We start from the raw sequence: 15,021 nt of genomic DNA on the forward strand, positions 1-15,021 counted from the left end.
ATACACCAAGGAACAAGTTGGGGAGAAATGTACAGCTTTAATATAGCAAACATTTTAGAAGCGCAGCTTCTGGAAAAACCACGGGTTCTTCTTTGACTTGTACCTGCAAAGGCAGATTGTGAAAAAATGAGCAGTTGAAAATTAAAAAAAGAAAGGTTCATTTTTAACATTATATGGCAAAAGCCTGAATTCCATTGACATGGCTGCCGCACATTATGGTCGGAATGTACACTGATCCTAATCCTCACCTCTCCTCAAACTTGGCCTTCACCTCACGTCGAGACTTGCGCCTCTTGGCAGGGTCCTTCCAGGTCTCCTTGTTGACGACAGACTTGTCAAATGGAATTTCCACGGTGTACCTGCACACACGCAAGAACCACCAGCTTGGTTCAATGGACAGCAAAGCTAACTCATTGTAAATAACAAAAATATGTGCTTACAATGGGTGTTGCCTATACAAAGCAGCCAAGACGGGCTTGATCAGTTTCTGCAAAAGCTACCCCTGAGCATTCCGGAATATGTGCATGTTGCTGCATTTGCTTATCACAGAACCCAACACATTCACTCCAAGCAAACGTCAAGCAGGGCAACTACTGCACACAGCCAAAAAATGGCCACCACATTCTCAATGCTCCCTAGCGAGTTCAGGGGAACAATCGAAGAGCCACAAAATAAGTCTTTGGTTCCTACCTGTAGATAAAAACAGGTGCACACATTCAATAGCACACTACATGAAGCAATACACATCCACCAGCTGCCATAACTAGCAGCTGTTCCCTCACTTCTAAATCTGTCTATTGAGAACAGATCATCATGTGCAAGCAGGAAACGAGAGGGAACATCTAAATGCTAAGTGTATTCCAATGCATAACAGCCGCAAGCTGTGCGATGAGCACATTCTAACATTAAAACAGCAAATTAGGGGCCTAGACAAATTTTATGCCTCATGAGCAATAACTTGCAATTGTTTAAAGAAAAAGCACCCAAGTCCAGCAAACAAAATTGGCAAATGTGCTGTCTGTCTTTCACTGAGTGATTATGTACTGTTCTACCAACAAAACTTCACATTTTGTCATATATTGCTGTCAAATAATTTACTTTTCTCATCTTCCAAGAAACAATGAAAATTATAGTCTATAATACACGACAAGTAACACACAAGGATGTGACACTTTCGTAATATAAAAAGTTGTGCAAGAAATTAGGCTCAAGTTAACTGACTCTTTTCTAGCTTTCTTTTCCTTGTGTTGCAGTCTCTGCAATGGGAGAGAAGTCATCACTTACTTCCTCGTGGTGTGAGAAGACATCAGACAGTGACATGAAGCAGCATGCATGTGCTGTGTTCCTATAGTCTCATTTCTCAAGTTAGTTTTTGGCTAAAGTGAAAGGTATACAAAGGCACGGAGTGTTTCTAAATTTCATAATGAATATGCCTTGGGAGACTAATACACAATTATCAGGGCCTTTTTTAAGGGCTCCATGTAAACAGCAGTGTGCCACAAATGGATAACGGTCACTTTCAATTGTAATTTGTCATCTTGTACTTGTGAGATAGTTCTGCTTTACTACAGCATTGGGACTGCCCAAAGTGATTTTGGAGCAATTCTTGGAGCAACTAAAATTGTGTTTTGGAGCAGGTCAACCTAAATTTTGGTGCACTTCGAAACAAGGATGAAACAGAATAAGCCAACACAAGCACTGTACTGCAACTGTCTTAAGATGAATTATGAAGCAGATTACTCTGATACTGAAGTGAGTACTCTTACACAGAAGTATAGCCTCCTGCATTTTTCGATGCCTACCCAGTGACTCCAATATTGGAAGTCAATTTTCCAGCAGTAAGTCACACATTGTAAAACAAGTTTAGGTCACACCAACTTTTTTTTCACTGCATGTAATGCAAAAGCAGCAGTGCACAGGGAAAATCGTCCAGGCACTAACAACAAGAGGGTTAAAATGTCTGGGCAAACACTAAAAATACAGGAGGTAATGGTGAAAAGACGGTGCTTAGTTGGCAGAGGTTGCAGACCACTCTAGATCTGGCATGGTACTTTGGCATTAGTGAACAGGTTCCTCAGAGTTCGCATAACATGCTAACCAGAGATGATTCTAGTGCAACTACTTTAAAGTGCCCTTCACCAGGTCTGGCCATTTTGGGCTAACAAACGCAGAGCATACAATGCGCACCAACGATTGTGTTAGCAAAGAATTACATCACTACTTGCTGCAGAAAGGTGTGAAATTTCAATCCGAACGCCTCTTTGCTTTTCTCTGGTGGCAACCGTGCTCTAAGCCAGAAGGTGACGTACTAGTGTCTGCAGTGTGATGTCACTCGTGGTGACTTTGAGAATTATTCAAGGCAACATGTCATTTTGTGTGATCTGTTGCTTGAATTGACTTGAAGTTTAGAGAAATAATATAACACACAAATGGAATGTCTGCATGTCTTTTTTGTTTTTCTTCGCACCGAAACAAGAGAGATGCACTTCCGCTTTGTCTGCTTGTTCTCACGGTCGTACAGTCACATGTGCAGGTACCGAAACTATGCCATTGTCTACCGTGTTCTAGCATGTGATCATGCTCTGCGATCTGCATCTTCTGCCTAAGTATTCGTGTAGCACTGAAATATATAGTTAGTTATGTGTTCAGGTGCACAGCGTGCAAAGTCATGCTGCGCAAAACCGGACAATCATGATAGCTCATGCGAGACGCTGTCAGCGGAAGCGCGCAGCACCGGGGTTGGTGGGGGCAAAGAGAAAAAACTGAAGGCGGGGCCCATAACGCAGGGAAGGAATTTCGCTTGCAGAGGCTAGACGGGGCGAGTCGAGAGAGCATCTTGCTTGGCAGTGGAGCTCGCCTCTGAAATCATCGGTTCGCGGTGCTGACGTATTTATGTCTCTGCTATTAATGAGCAGATTTGAAAAATTTTTTGCGGCAGAACACTCCCTAGAGGACACATAACAACTTCCAGTGTATAACCAACATTTGCTATGGTGCCTGGTGAGTGGTCCTTTAACACAACTGTACATGTTTAAAGAACTTACAAGAGATATGTACTCGTTTTCATATTGCTAGATGCTTGCGGAGGGTTATGCTGACAGGACGTGTGATGAGAAACAAACGCCTGATACAGCAGCAAGCCACTGTGCTACATTACTCAATATGACACATATATGCCCTTGGTCAAGTTAAGCAGCCGCTATACAGTGAAAACCTGACTATACGACAGCCCATCAGTTACCTCTTCTCAACTGTTGGTCCTAAGCAGCAAAAAGCATGACTGCACACATTTAGTCACTACAAAAAATTTTTACATCGAGCCACTTTAATGTACACTAAAAAAAAAAAAAAAAGAAAACGCGCACAAGAGGCAAACGAATAACACACAGTGATAGCCTATGCAGGCGGCCAACACCGAGGCTATGAGAAACGCTGTTGTGAAAGGCTCTCGATTAATTTTCAACTGCAGTTCTTTAATACACACATAAATCCAAGTACATGAGCATCTTTGCATTTTGCCTCCATCAAAATGCTGCTGCTGTGGCCAAGGAACAATCTTATGACTTTGGGCCCAGAAGCGGAACTCCATGGCCACTGCACTACTAAGGGTTTCACAGCTGTTTTGCAGTCACTCTGAGCATGCATAGCATATTTTGTGCCAGCTAAAAATGGGTCACAAGCACCGAGTGCAGCTTACCGGCTCTGTTAATGGTGCACACAAAAGCACCTGTTCACCAACATTGGTGTTTCTCCACTATGAGCTGCATATACTTGTGCAAGTATGCATGTAGTATGCAGTGTGGTTACCCCCTTGAAGAACCTTTGAAACTTGAATCAAGCCTTACAAGTGAGAACTTGACATATCCAAACTCATTTACATGCTAGTGCACACTAGCCAATGAAGTAACAGCAAGCTTTCTCTTTACTCACCGGGTGGGCATCAGGTGGTTGTAGTTGTACACCTTAAGGAAGGGCTTGATCTTGCTGTACTTGGTCAGCTTCTTCTTGCCCATCCGCCGCGTCACCTTTCGTGGATAGCGGTCGATGCCTGCCACCAGGGCATGCCCGTACTGCTTGTCTGGCGTGCCGTCATCGTTGTTCTGCAAGTAGGGCGTCGTACAGTTAAGGGTTTCACACTACGTGCGGCTTGCCAGCAAAACTGCCGTAGTGATCCTATAGAGTCACCGGCTCAAACAGGTAATGTACAGGTCAATGCCGCAACATGCTGTTAAGCTTGATTCAAAAGACGTAACACGGGCAACATAGGTGGAATTCTTGGGTTACTGTTCAAATGCGCCACAAAATACGTGACACGTAAGCCTCCTTGATCGAACAGTTCAGTTTCACGAGCATGCATCATATCTCTCCACAGCCAGTAGGCTACAAAGTGTCATCGCACTGTCACGCGTCACCCACTGTTTCGTGTGCTTCCAATAACTTCAGAATACACATTCACAAGCTTACCTTGACGATGACAGCTTTCCTGCCGGCGTACTTGCCGCTGAGGATCAGCACCACCTTGTTTGGTCGCATAATCTTCCCCATTTTCTGTATCCAAACGCAAATGGGTAGAGTCAATGGCAAATCCACGAGGTAAATTCAAGCATCTTGTCCATTTCGACAACGCAGACAAGTGCACCTAAACTACGTCAAACACGAAACGCGGCAGTAATTGCCAAACAAGCACGAAAACAATGCATTTCATAGATATCTGCGGATGCATTCTCATGCATGCGATGGACGCTCCGGCATAAAAACTCGTCCTGCTCCATTCCAACAGCCCAATGTAAAGCATTTGTGCACAATATATCCCTTAAATGAATGGTATCCGCTATTTTAGTGGTTTAGTAACAAAATATAGAGCTAAATTTTCGATTAATGAAGATTGAAAATTCACCTACGGATTATACGCAGGCCTCCTCACGGAGATCGGCGGACGAAAAGAAAGTGGCGACACCTCGTGAAAATCTCGCGGAGTCACGTTCGCCTCGCTCACCATCCCGTGCCGTCTCGAGCGATTCGAGAGTAAGCGCAGCCGTTCACTTCAGAGTTGGAAATGGCGGGGGGTGTTGTGCAGCGGTTTGGGAAGTGGTTTTGGAATGAAGATGTTTGGTTGCCGCCGAACTTCACATGGGCGGACATTAAGAAGACGGATAAAGTAAAATACGCCCAGTTTGACGACCTGTACTACGGATTCCTGGTGGCTCTAGTACTTCTTGTTATACGCTATACGCTTGAAAGGTAAGGCCTAAGCTCAACTTCTCTTAATCGGCGGATTTGTTCGGTATCATCGAGATCTGTTTCGCGATGTATTGTGCTTGTTTCGTTTTTGCCCGACGTTGTGCGCGAACAGCTGTGATCGGGGCATCGCTTGATTGTCCGAAAAAGCGTGCTGAGCCCAGCGCGGGCGAACAGCAGTCGAATAATCGAGTCGTTCTTTTCGTAGGTGCGAACCCACGTTTTGCCGGTTGCGTGGGGCAATGTTCTCTACACGGGTGGCTCATTCCACCTTGTACTATTGTAACGGGTTGCATCCGTTTGACTCTGGTTACGGAAGTTGTTTGCGCGCATTAGTGCTTGTTGCAGCCTGCCGCGTCGGTTGGAAGGCGGTGCCTGACTCATTCATTCCGCGATATCGATGAGCAAGAACGGCTTGTGCCGATAAGCGCAGCCGAAGAACGGCTGGCTCGTGTTTGCGGACCGTACTCGCAGCCGTCGCTTGGGCGTGTCGGCGTGACTTTGGTGGCTACCGCCCATACTCGTACGATCGCTCGCGCGTCTCCCGCAGTCTTCCGGGAAGATTTTAGCGTTTCGTACCGGTCCTCAACAAGTAGTGTCCGGAAGCGTCTGTGTTACGGCATTGGGACATAGCCAGAGTGGCCGAGAAAGGGTTCATCAGCACCGTTACACTGCGGATTTAGCGCACCGCTGCCGATGTTCATTCAAACGCAAAGCCGCTGTGCGCGTTCGCTGTACAGATTAGTTTCAATTTCCAGAGACCTTCGCTCGTATAAAGTTGATCCGCACCAACTGAAGGACGCGGTATCGCATTACTCGCGATCCGAGATTACTTTTTTCGCTGTTGCCCTGGAAATCAATGCGAACATGCTCTGATTCTGGCGCACACATATCGCCTCTGAGTGAAATCCTGAGACCAATTTCTGTATTGAGCAGCCAAGGAGCTATAAACGACAAGGTCCGTTATGAGATGGTCGCGTTTGGTATGGAATAAATGAACCTCATATCGAAAGGTGTGTAAGTAAGTACGTGCGTGGCCTCCAACGGTGTGCATAAACTCAATATTTCCATTTGGGGACGAGGACATTTTGACATTTTGAGAGCGCCCTCCGGGAGAAATGGTGCTGCGAAGCGCATCACGGCGGTGTCCCGCGCTTGGTCTATAAGGTACACTCGTTTAAAGATAAATAAAAAAAAAAAGATCGGTGCGCGCGGCAGCAAGCGGCATCCCCGCAGAGACAAATTGTCGTGAAGTTCCTAGTCGAAAGACACACCAACAAAGGAAGAAAAAAAAGAGGGGAGGGGGTCAGTATGTCACGCCGCATTACAACCTTGTGGTTGCTCCGGCTTCCGCCTGAAGCCGACATCGGTACTCATCACGATTCGTTTTGAGCAGCGCTTCAAATGCGCATCACGACGGTTGCTGGCACATTAGGCGGCCCACTGCATTTTGTTGGCGGCGGGGCGACGTCTTGGCGCTGCTCAAGGAATTACGGTGCCTCGTGTAAGGCGACGTCTGTCCTTGGCGTCTCCGCACTGGCACCAGTCTTCCGCTAAGCCCGTGCAATTGACGACCTGTGCGGGCTGTTTGCGGAAATCGGGTTCTTCATGGGCGGCGGCAAGCGAAGAGACCGCACGTGGACGGCTTCAACCGGTTAGCTTCTTCCCTGACGCCGCTTATCGCGCCGTAATCAGATCGGTCCAGCGCCCAACGCACGCGGTGCGCGATGTGATCTGCCGAAAGCGGGAGTGATAAAGTGTCAGAACAACCGTTAACGACCCCTGTGAGGGTTGTAGGTCGTGTGGGGCGTCTGTGGAGTGGTTAAGCCCCGTTGGGATTTTGCGGACGTGCGGGGAAGCAAGTGTGGACTTTTTGCCAATTATCGCAACTTGTCATAAAGATCAGCAAAGCTTACTGTGTAATCGAACCCCTCACTTCCTCCCCCTTATATTCCCCCCTCTGTACCGCATACAAGACCAAGACCCAAGAAAAAAAAGTACATATTTCAGTTTCTAAGAAACTGCACTTTGGATTATGTTGTGTGTGATAAGCTGTATTGTTAGGTGTTAATTTCTCAAGGACATGGTGGACATGATTGGACACAGCAAGTGAATGAAAAAGGGCCGACTCACAGCTGTAAATTGCTAAAACATGGTTTGAAGACAGTGGCTTCCTTGGCCAGAACTCCACTATCTGTGTTGGGTATGTCTGTTTCTAGCCCTATATAGTTGGGAAGTCCCGCAGATGGTGGAGTCCAAAAATGAAAGCCAATCCCAAAGGCAGGGTAGGCTGTTTCCGTAGATATGTGCAGTCTCAAAATGTGCACTGATCCCGATCCCTGACTAATGCATTTAGTGCTCTCCACTAAATGCATCTCCACTAGTCTTGACAGCTGGACATGTGATAGGTTATTGAAAGTGTATTTGATCAGCCACACACTACATGGAAACCAAGATCACCAGGCTTGCATTGATTGCTTCTAACTAAGCCATTTATGGTGATATCGAGCTTTCCTTGAGTCTATAGTCAAGGGTAAAATGGTTGCCGGCCAAAAACGTTAAAAGGAAAACCAGAGGTTCAGCTGCCATATGGGGGCCTTCTAGATTGTTCCCTGTATGGGAGCTGAAATGTCTTTCTTTTCATGTGTGCATCCGTTTTACCCTTGACTGTGAGCAATCCCGACCATACGAGTTTTCGTCGAACTCTTGATTTCATTTCCTTGAGTCTGTTGAAAATGGGTGTTATGTGCAGTCCATTCGCTTACCTGCAAGTTCATACTTTGGTGGGAAGAGGGGAAAAAAGTGGGCTGAACGGGCATGACCATTCTGCAGGTGCACAAACGATGGAGTGCCGAAATGTCATAGTGCCCTAGATCTGCCCTTGTGGTAGTTTATTTATTTCACATGCCCTCAAGCACCGACCCATTCTAGAGGGGAGTGGGTTACATAATATATAAAGTTAAACTAAAACTGGTCTGAGATTTGTGTACTAAATGTTGTACTATTGAACACTATTGGTCAAAAGTTTTGCATTAGCTGTCGTTAAGGAGAAGTGACATTGGTTTAGACTAGCATACATACTAGCAGATGTGACTTTCGCCATTTTTATTTTTAGCTTTAATTTGAAATGTTCTTAACCAAAAAGAAAGCCAGGAGCTGGGGTTTGGTAAAGTTCCATTTCCAAGGAACTTGCCGGTGTGTAGCAGCATGTCACGTCTGCCATGTCCTGACAAGTATCTAGTGTTTTTACTGCTCTCGTGTCTGCCGTAAACACATGAGTGACAATTCAGCTGTGTGGTGCCCCTGAGACCCCTTTTTGAAATGATTGTTTGAAAGCACTTACACGTGTTTGGTTGACCTAGTTTTCATTTGATTGGTGCTCAACTTTTGCGTAAACTGTCGAAAACCAGCCAGGTAGCATAAGAATGCAAGTCTGGTGCGTTTGCTTCTTTATAGCTCTGGAGGTAGTAAGCTTGTATAGTTGCAACTGTACTGAATAGGACATGCTGTCATGGTTTGGGCATGTGACACAGCAGCGATTGATGTGATACTTTGTTTCAGCTGTCTACTGTGTGGGCATCGCAAGTTACTCACATTTTGTTGTCTTTGTCCCTAAGGATTAGGCCACGGCTTTTCCTTGTACAGCATTTTGTCGTTGCTAACAAAATATCCCACTCGCTACCTGTACTTTAGTCTGTTGTGACATGTGTTTGGCCCAAGCTTTGTTTGTTTGGATATCATGATGAGCTGTCTGGACTGTGAAGGAGGTTGACTGTGACCTAGTTGTGCAGTACGGAAGTTCTCAAGGAGAGGTCTCTGAGTGTTCCCATAATGCCATCTGGACTGTTTGGAACATGCATGAGCCCTGCTCCGGAGTAACACCACATTTTCTTTGCTCTTGCATGCAACATTCTAGAGATAAGGTGCTCTTTCCTCTCTGAAAAGGAACAACATAATTGTGCTGTCATGTTGTTTTTGAGTACTGATCACCGACAGTGCCTACAAGGTGTCCATAGGAAATTTATGAACTGTGCCCATATTTGCAGTCAGCAATTCAAAGCCTGCAGCCCAGCCATTTCAGCAGCCTCAGTGCTGACATTTGTCCACACACTGTAGTGCTTTAAAGTATATGGTGGGGTAGGCAATGTGTTCTCCTTCATTGGCACTTCAGTAGTAACTGTTTGCAGTGATTTCTGAAGCTTTGCATGAAGGCAACTTGCTGCTGGACATTTGCAAGGGAGTAAACTTGTTAACGCCTTCTGTGCCTTGGATGAGCTGGGTTCATCCATGGGTTTCTCGTAAAAACAGCCAAAGACGACCTCAGCTCTCAGTGGTATTTTGCATTTTCTGGCAGTGACATGGATGAGCCTAGCTTTCTCTTATTGATCAGCAGACTTTTTAGTGATGGCAGCACCTAATCCATGGAACAGCACAAGCAGAAGCCAGTACATTATTTCTGAGGAGGTAAAACATATTGGCAGTTAAGAATGAGGCATTTAAGAATAATTTGGCCATTTTTGGTCAAAATTCAGCATAATAGCATGAGATCTATTGGAAGGAGCTAAAAGTATGTTACAAACAGAGGTTCTTACCAAGTGCCGTCTTGGGCATGCATTGCACTGTGTATAGTAGTCGGAAACACTGTAACAAAGTGATGTCCTCATTTGTGGTTCTCGGTAAAGCTCGGTAAGTTCTGCAGGGTTCATGCACCTCCTTGAAATCCTTGAAAACCCTTAAATTTGGAAAAAGACATTCAAGGGCCCTTGAAATTCTTTGAAAATAAATGTGTTCCTTGAAAGATGGGGTTAGCGCTTACTTCCTAAAGTGACAAACTCCGCATTGGCACTATGCAGGTGACTACATTCATCGGGAAACTGTCCTATAGTCTCGCACTTCCACAGCCACTGATGACAGTTTAACTATATTTGTTTTGCTAGTTGGTGTACATTTCAACCATCATGTCTCTGTTTTCGATGCCTGGGCTCCATAAGTGCCTGGAGGAAAGTAAGTTTCAGCCATTTGACTTTAACGTGACAAGTAACTTTGGGTGAAGCCCGACACTTGTAACCCTCATCACGCAAAGTTTGTGATGTTCCATGAGGTGGCTGACATTGATGCAATAGAAAAGTCAACATTAAGAATCCACCTGAAGACCCTGAAGCGCACTTGCAATTCAATAGCTACTTAGCTCTAAGGAATTGCTGCTCAGAAGATTTTGTTATTTTTTTAGTTTATGTATGACTGAAGTTTCTTTCAACCTCACTGAATGTTCTTCAGCAACCTGGAAATCCTTCAATTGTCCTTGAATTTTGTGTTGGATGGTTCGTGTGAACTTTATTTGTCTGTGTCATCTTGGCTCGTGTGGTAAATGACCTCCTCAATCGAACTCCTGCTAACTGATCTTGTAGTAGCATGGTTGTCGTATATTGATACCACATGTAACGAACAACATGTAGCAGTGAAAGCAGTACATTATCGGATATTGTAAAAGAAAGTATGTAGTAGCAATTGTTGTGGCACTGGTTCACACAATTCTGTTGCACCTATGTAGTTTATTTCTTTTATATCATTTATTTCTTGGCTAGCAGCAGTTTTCATTGCATCATTGAAAAGTTATTTTCCTTATCCTCCTGTCTTGCTGCGAATAAATTTCAGCATGAGTGCTGTTCTCCCTGTGCTTGTCTTTTCCTCTAGCAACAACAACTTTGAGCGACGCAAACCTTGACCATCTACTGAAGTGATTTAATAGCATTAGTTGTCTAAAGCTCCTCATTCTTGGTTTCTCTTGCTAGTGCATTTGTCACAGCAGTTGTTCTATTGTTCACCCTGCAAATTGGGATCTCAATTTGTGTGAATCTGATTCATATAACTGATATGGGCTTCTATGGTTATACCAGGCATGAACAACACATTTCATATTTGGCAAGAATGTAAAAATAAAAGATTTACACACATTACAGTACATGTGAACTACTTGGACACAGTGTACAATCATACTGTGTGTACACATAATGGCTTGTAAGAATGCACAAGCAACTCATTTGATTGCAGGCTATGAAAGGCATGTACAATGAGCTCTATGCAAGAACAGTCTGAGGTAGACAAAATGTAGTAAATACCGGCCAAGTGGTGTTATGAACTCACAGGTTCTTTATTTGACAATGACCACCTGGAGAATCCCTGACTGTCATTGCAATGCGTGAATGGGCGCTTCCATGTTATCTAGACAGTTTCCTTTAGCATCGTTAGAACACCTTTAGTACAGCAAGATGTGTCCTTTAGGACGAGAGGTCATGGAGATCAGATACTTGTGGAACCTGCATCGACACAGGCGATGTTTGGCTGATATGAGCACATTTTCTGTTTGTGTGCGTTGATTTCATTTGTTACCTGTTGTAGTAATGTTTCCCTTTATTCTTGCAGGCTGGTATTCTGCCCGTTGGGTGTGCGATTGGGCCTGCGGCAGCGAGTGCGCAAGGCCCCTGACAACCATGTGCTGGAGAAGGCATACCTCACTAATGGCAAGATGGGTACCAAGCAGGTGCAAGGGCTGGCTCGCCAGCTTGAGTGGACCGAGCGCCGTGTCCAGCGCTGGATTCGGCAGCGCGTTCTTCAGGAGAAGCCCTGCACCTTGGACAAGTTCACCGAGAGCACGTATGTCGACTGCTGGCTGCTTTCTTATTGCCTATCTGGACAGGATAGCTTCTGGTGGCTAGCACCGGAGAAGTTACAGCAAATTTGGAACTTGTAGGGGTCAGTATTAGCCATGTTTGGATCGCACCGCTGGTACGATCTGTTGGGAACTCGGCGCTGACGCCCGTGGTTGTACCTGGGTCGCAAGCCCCAAGGGTAGCGTTGGCCTGGCGGCCTGGGGTACAACAGGAAGCATCCGAAGGTCCCGGCAAAGCATGAGTCGACTGGTAACAACAAAACAACTTGTTTATTTTAACATCGCAAAGAGTTGGCGGTCAGGTTGACCGAAGTAGAGAGACGGGAGAGCACTTTACTCAACAGAAGAAATCGGAGCCCTCTTTCTTGGCGTCCGGGGGCAGCTGTTTTTATACTCTCGCAGTTGAGGGCAAGAAGGAACCCCTCAAAAGACGAGCACGTGAATGTACAATGGGCTAATGGTGACGCACACTGTCGTAGCGCTGCCGTAGCACCATGTCGAGCACGATCTCGTAGCACCCTGTCGAGCACGATCTCGTAGCACCCTGTTGTAGCGCTGCCGTAGCACCATGTCGAGCACGATCTCGTAGCACCCTGTTGTAGCGCTGCCGGTCGGGCACAATGACTGTAATGAGAGGATGATCCCTGCTTTGGCATCGCCTGTTTCGGGCACAATGACTGGAATGAGAGGATGATCCCTGCTTTGGCATCGCCTGTTTCGGGCACAATGACTGGAATGAGAGGATGATCCCTGCTTTGGCATCGCCTGTTTCGGGCACAATGACTGGAATGAGAGGGCGATCCTTTGCGGTCGCATCGCCGCAGTCGCGCCTGGAAACACCTGCCGATGAGTGTTGCGGCGACGACGATCGGGCCAAAATGTCTGCCGCCCCGCCGCAGTCGCGCCGGCAAAACCACGTGTCGCAGGCGAAACGCAACAGACCGCCCCGCCGGGGGAAGGAGATCCCGATGGACAGGGGACTGCATCCGCTGTCTGGAGGGATGTCGCTCGATGATGCTCATAACCGAAGTCGGGCGTCCCTCGACGTTTCTTGAGCGCAGCGCACAGAGAAGGCCTCGTTCTCTCGTTCAGGTTCGCACGGGACACTGCAAAGTGACTTCGGGAGAGTTCACATTTTTGTTCTCGTTCCCGGCAAGCGTTAGAACTACGCTGAAACTCAACCGCTCAGTCAGCAAGCACGGCACAACCCTCACTAAGCCCTGCCAGGCTCTTTCCCCTTTTTATACCACTGCCTAGTTCCTTACAGTAGTCTAGCATCACTCAGAACGCGTCCACAAATTGAAAAATTGCACTAGAAAGCATATCATCACTTTGAAACACTAAACAAAAGCAATATGTTAAAAAAAATCCTGCCTCAGGAAGAAAAACATCAGTAACAAACAATTTTGAGGCTGATTCCTACGTTAGGGGCTTCGACTTAAGCCATCGGCGTTACCGTTGAGACTCCCCTTTTTGTAACGCACCTCAAAGGAATATTGTTGTAAAGCGAGGCTCCAGCGCAGGAGGCGGCCATTTTTGGGAGAGATGGTCTGCAGCCATTGGAGAGGGCAGTGATCCGTCTCAATGATAAACCTCGAGCCGGCTAGATAGCATGACAATTTCTGAACGGCCCACACGAGACACGCACACTCTTTCTCGGTGGCGCTATACGCCTGCTCACGACTGGACAGCTTACGACTAGCATACAGGACGGGGTGTTCTACTTCTCCATTTTCCCGTTGGCACAGTACAACGCCCATGCCTCGCTCACTAGCATCGCACTGAACAATGAACCCTTTTGTATAGTCTGGCGATCGTAGCACAGGCTGGCTTGTTAGGGCACTCTTTAGGGCGCTAAAAGCTCTTTCCTTTGTCTCGTCCCAGACGACTGTTTGAGGCTCTGTTTTTCTTAGAGCATCCGTCAGGGGAGCCGCGATATCAGAGTACCTAGGGATGTACCTCTGATAGTAGCCGGCGACACCCAAGAACGACCGAATATCGGTCTTGGTGCGCGGTTGCGGAAAGTCTCGCACAGCGGCCACTTTTATTTCAGAGGGGCGGCGACGACCCTGACCAATCACGTGGCCGAGGTAGACAACCTCGGCCTGTGCTAACTGGCACTTAGGAGCCTTGACTGTCAAGCCCGCTTCGCGCAGGCGGGTTAGCACTGCCCGCAAGTGTGTCATATGCTCAGACCAGGATGCGGAGAATATCGCTACGTCGTCTAGATACGGTAAAGCGAATTCTTGCTGTCCCCGCAACACTTTATCCATGAGGCTTGAAAAACAGTATGGCGCGTTCTTCAAACCAAAACTCAACACTTTAGGACGGAATGTTCCCATTGGTGAAATGAACGCCGCATACCTACTAGCCTCTTCTGTAAGTGGAACCTGCCAATAACCCCTGACAAGATCTAGGGTGGAAATAAACTGAGCGCTACTAACTTTCTCAAGGCGCTCCTCGATGTTAGGGATCGGATAAATTTGATCCTTAGTGATGGAATTAAGCCTGCGGTAGTCGACGCAAGGACGAGGTTCCTTGCCCGGTACCTCAACTAAAATCAAAGGGGAGGTATAATCACTCTCACCTGCCTCAATAACACCGAGCTGTAGCATTTTCTTTACCTCAGCCTCCATAATATCGCTCTGGCGGGGTGACACCCGATACGCCTTGGATCGTACTGGCTCTGTGGAGGTAAGTTCTATATCATGAGTAAGTACAGAAGTCCTACCAGGCCTCTCAGAGAACAGACCTTGAAACTCTTGTAATAGCTGGTGTAGTTCGGTTTTCTGCTCAGTAGACAGCGGCGCTTTACTGATAAGGTCACTAATGACTTGACCGGTGTCTTCCCTGTTCGTCACTGAGCCTAGTCCCGGAAGCTCGACCGGAAGCTCTTCAGGAACGTTTACCATCATGCACACCACTGCTTCCCTTTGTCTATAAGGTTTGAGCAGATTACAGTGGTAAACTTGCTGTGCTTTCCGCTTTCCTGGCAGACTTACCACGTAGTTAACGTCCGACAGTTTCTGAACAATTCGTGCTGGGCCCTCCCACTGCACGTCTAGTTTGTTGTTTAGCGATGTGCGCAATATCATGACCTCATCGCCAACCTC

At 46.6% G+C, this 15,021-nt stretch overlaps 2 protein-coding genes across 2 annotated transcripts in view; one reads left to right on the forward strand and one right to left on the reverse strand.

Moving 5' to 3' along the window:
* Nucleotides 1–17: 17 nt before the first annotated feature.
* On the reverse strand, nucleotides 18–5,021 carry RpL27 (ribosomal protein L27). The gene is made up of 5 exons (XM_075681697.1): nucleotides 4,902–5,021; nucleotides 4,465–4,548; nucleotides 3,931–4,100; nucleotides 249–359; nucleotides 18–103 (listed from the first exon to the last, which is right to left on the reverse strand). Exons 2-5 carry the CDS (start codon nucleotides 4,543–4,545, stop codon nucleotides 55–57), a joined length of 411 nt encoding a protein of 136 aa, XP_075537812.1. The 5' UTR covers nucleotides 4,546–4,548; nucleotides 4,902–5,021; the 3' UTR covers nucleotides 18–54.
* Nucleotides 5,022–5,027: 6 nt separating this feature from the next.
* The window catches only part of LOC142572527 (ceramide synthase 6-like), a 42,634-nt gene continuing 32,640 nt past the window's right edge, over nucleotides 5,028–15,021 (forward strand). Inside the window, exons 1-2 of the mRNA XM_075681695.1 lie at nucleotides 5,028–5,241; nucleotides 11,662–11,892. Coding sequence (XP_075537810.1) covers nucleotides 5,057–5,241; nucleotides 11,662–11,892 — 416 coding nt within the window. The 5' untranslated portion in view covers nucleotides 5,028–5,056. The remainder of the gene's footprint in view (nucleotides 5,242–11,661; nucleotides 11,893–15,021) is intronic.

The sequence above is a fragment of the Dermacentor variabilis genome, chromosome 2 (assembly GCF_050947875.1).
Source record: "Dermacentor variabilis isolate Ectoservices chromosome 2, ASM5094787v1, whole genome shotgun sequence".
NCBI classification, from domain to species: domain Eukaryota; kingdom Metazoa; phylum Arthropoda; class Arachnida; order Ixodida; family Ixodidae; genus Dermacentor; species Dermacentor variabilis.

What these genes read in the sequence shown, in the direction of transcription:
- RpL27 (XM_075681697.1), bottom strand. Translation starts at nt 4,545, where the DNA reads ATGGGGAAGATTATGCGACCAAACAAGGTGGTGCTGATCCTCAGCGGC. An exon ending in GGAAAGCTGTCATCGTCAAG is followed by an intron (nt 4,101 to 4,464) that starts GTAAGCTTGTGA and finishes CCCTACTTGCAG; the next exon opens with AACAACGATGACGGCACGCC. An exon ending in AAGGCCAAGTTTGAGGAGAG is followed by an intron (nt 104 to 248) that starts GTGAGGATTAGG and finishes CTGCCTTTGCAG; the next exon opens with GTACAAGTCAAAGAAGAACC.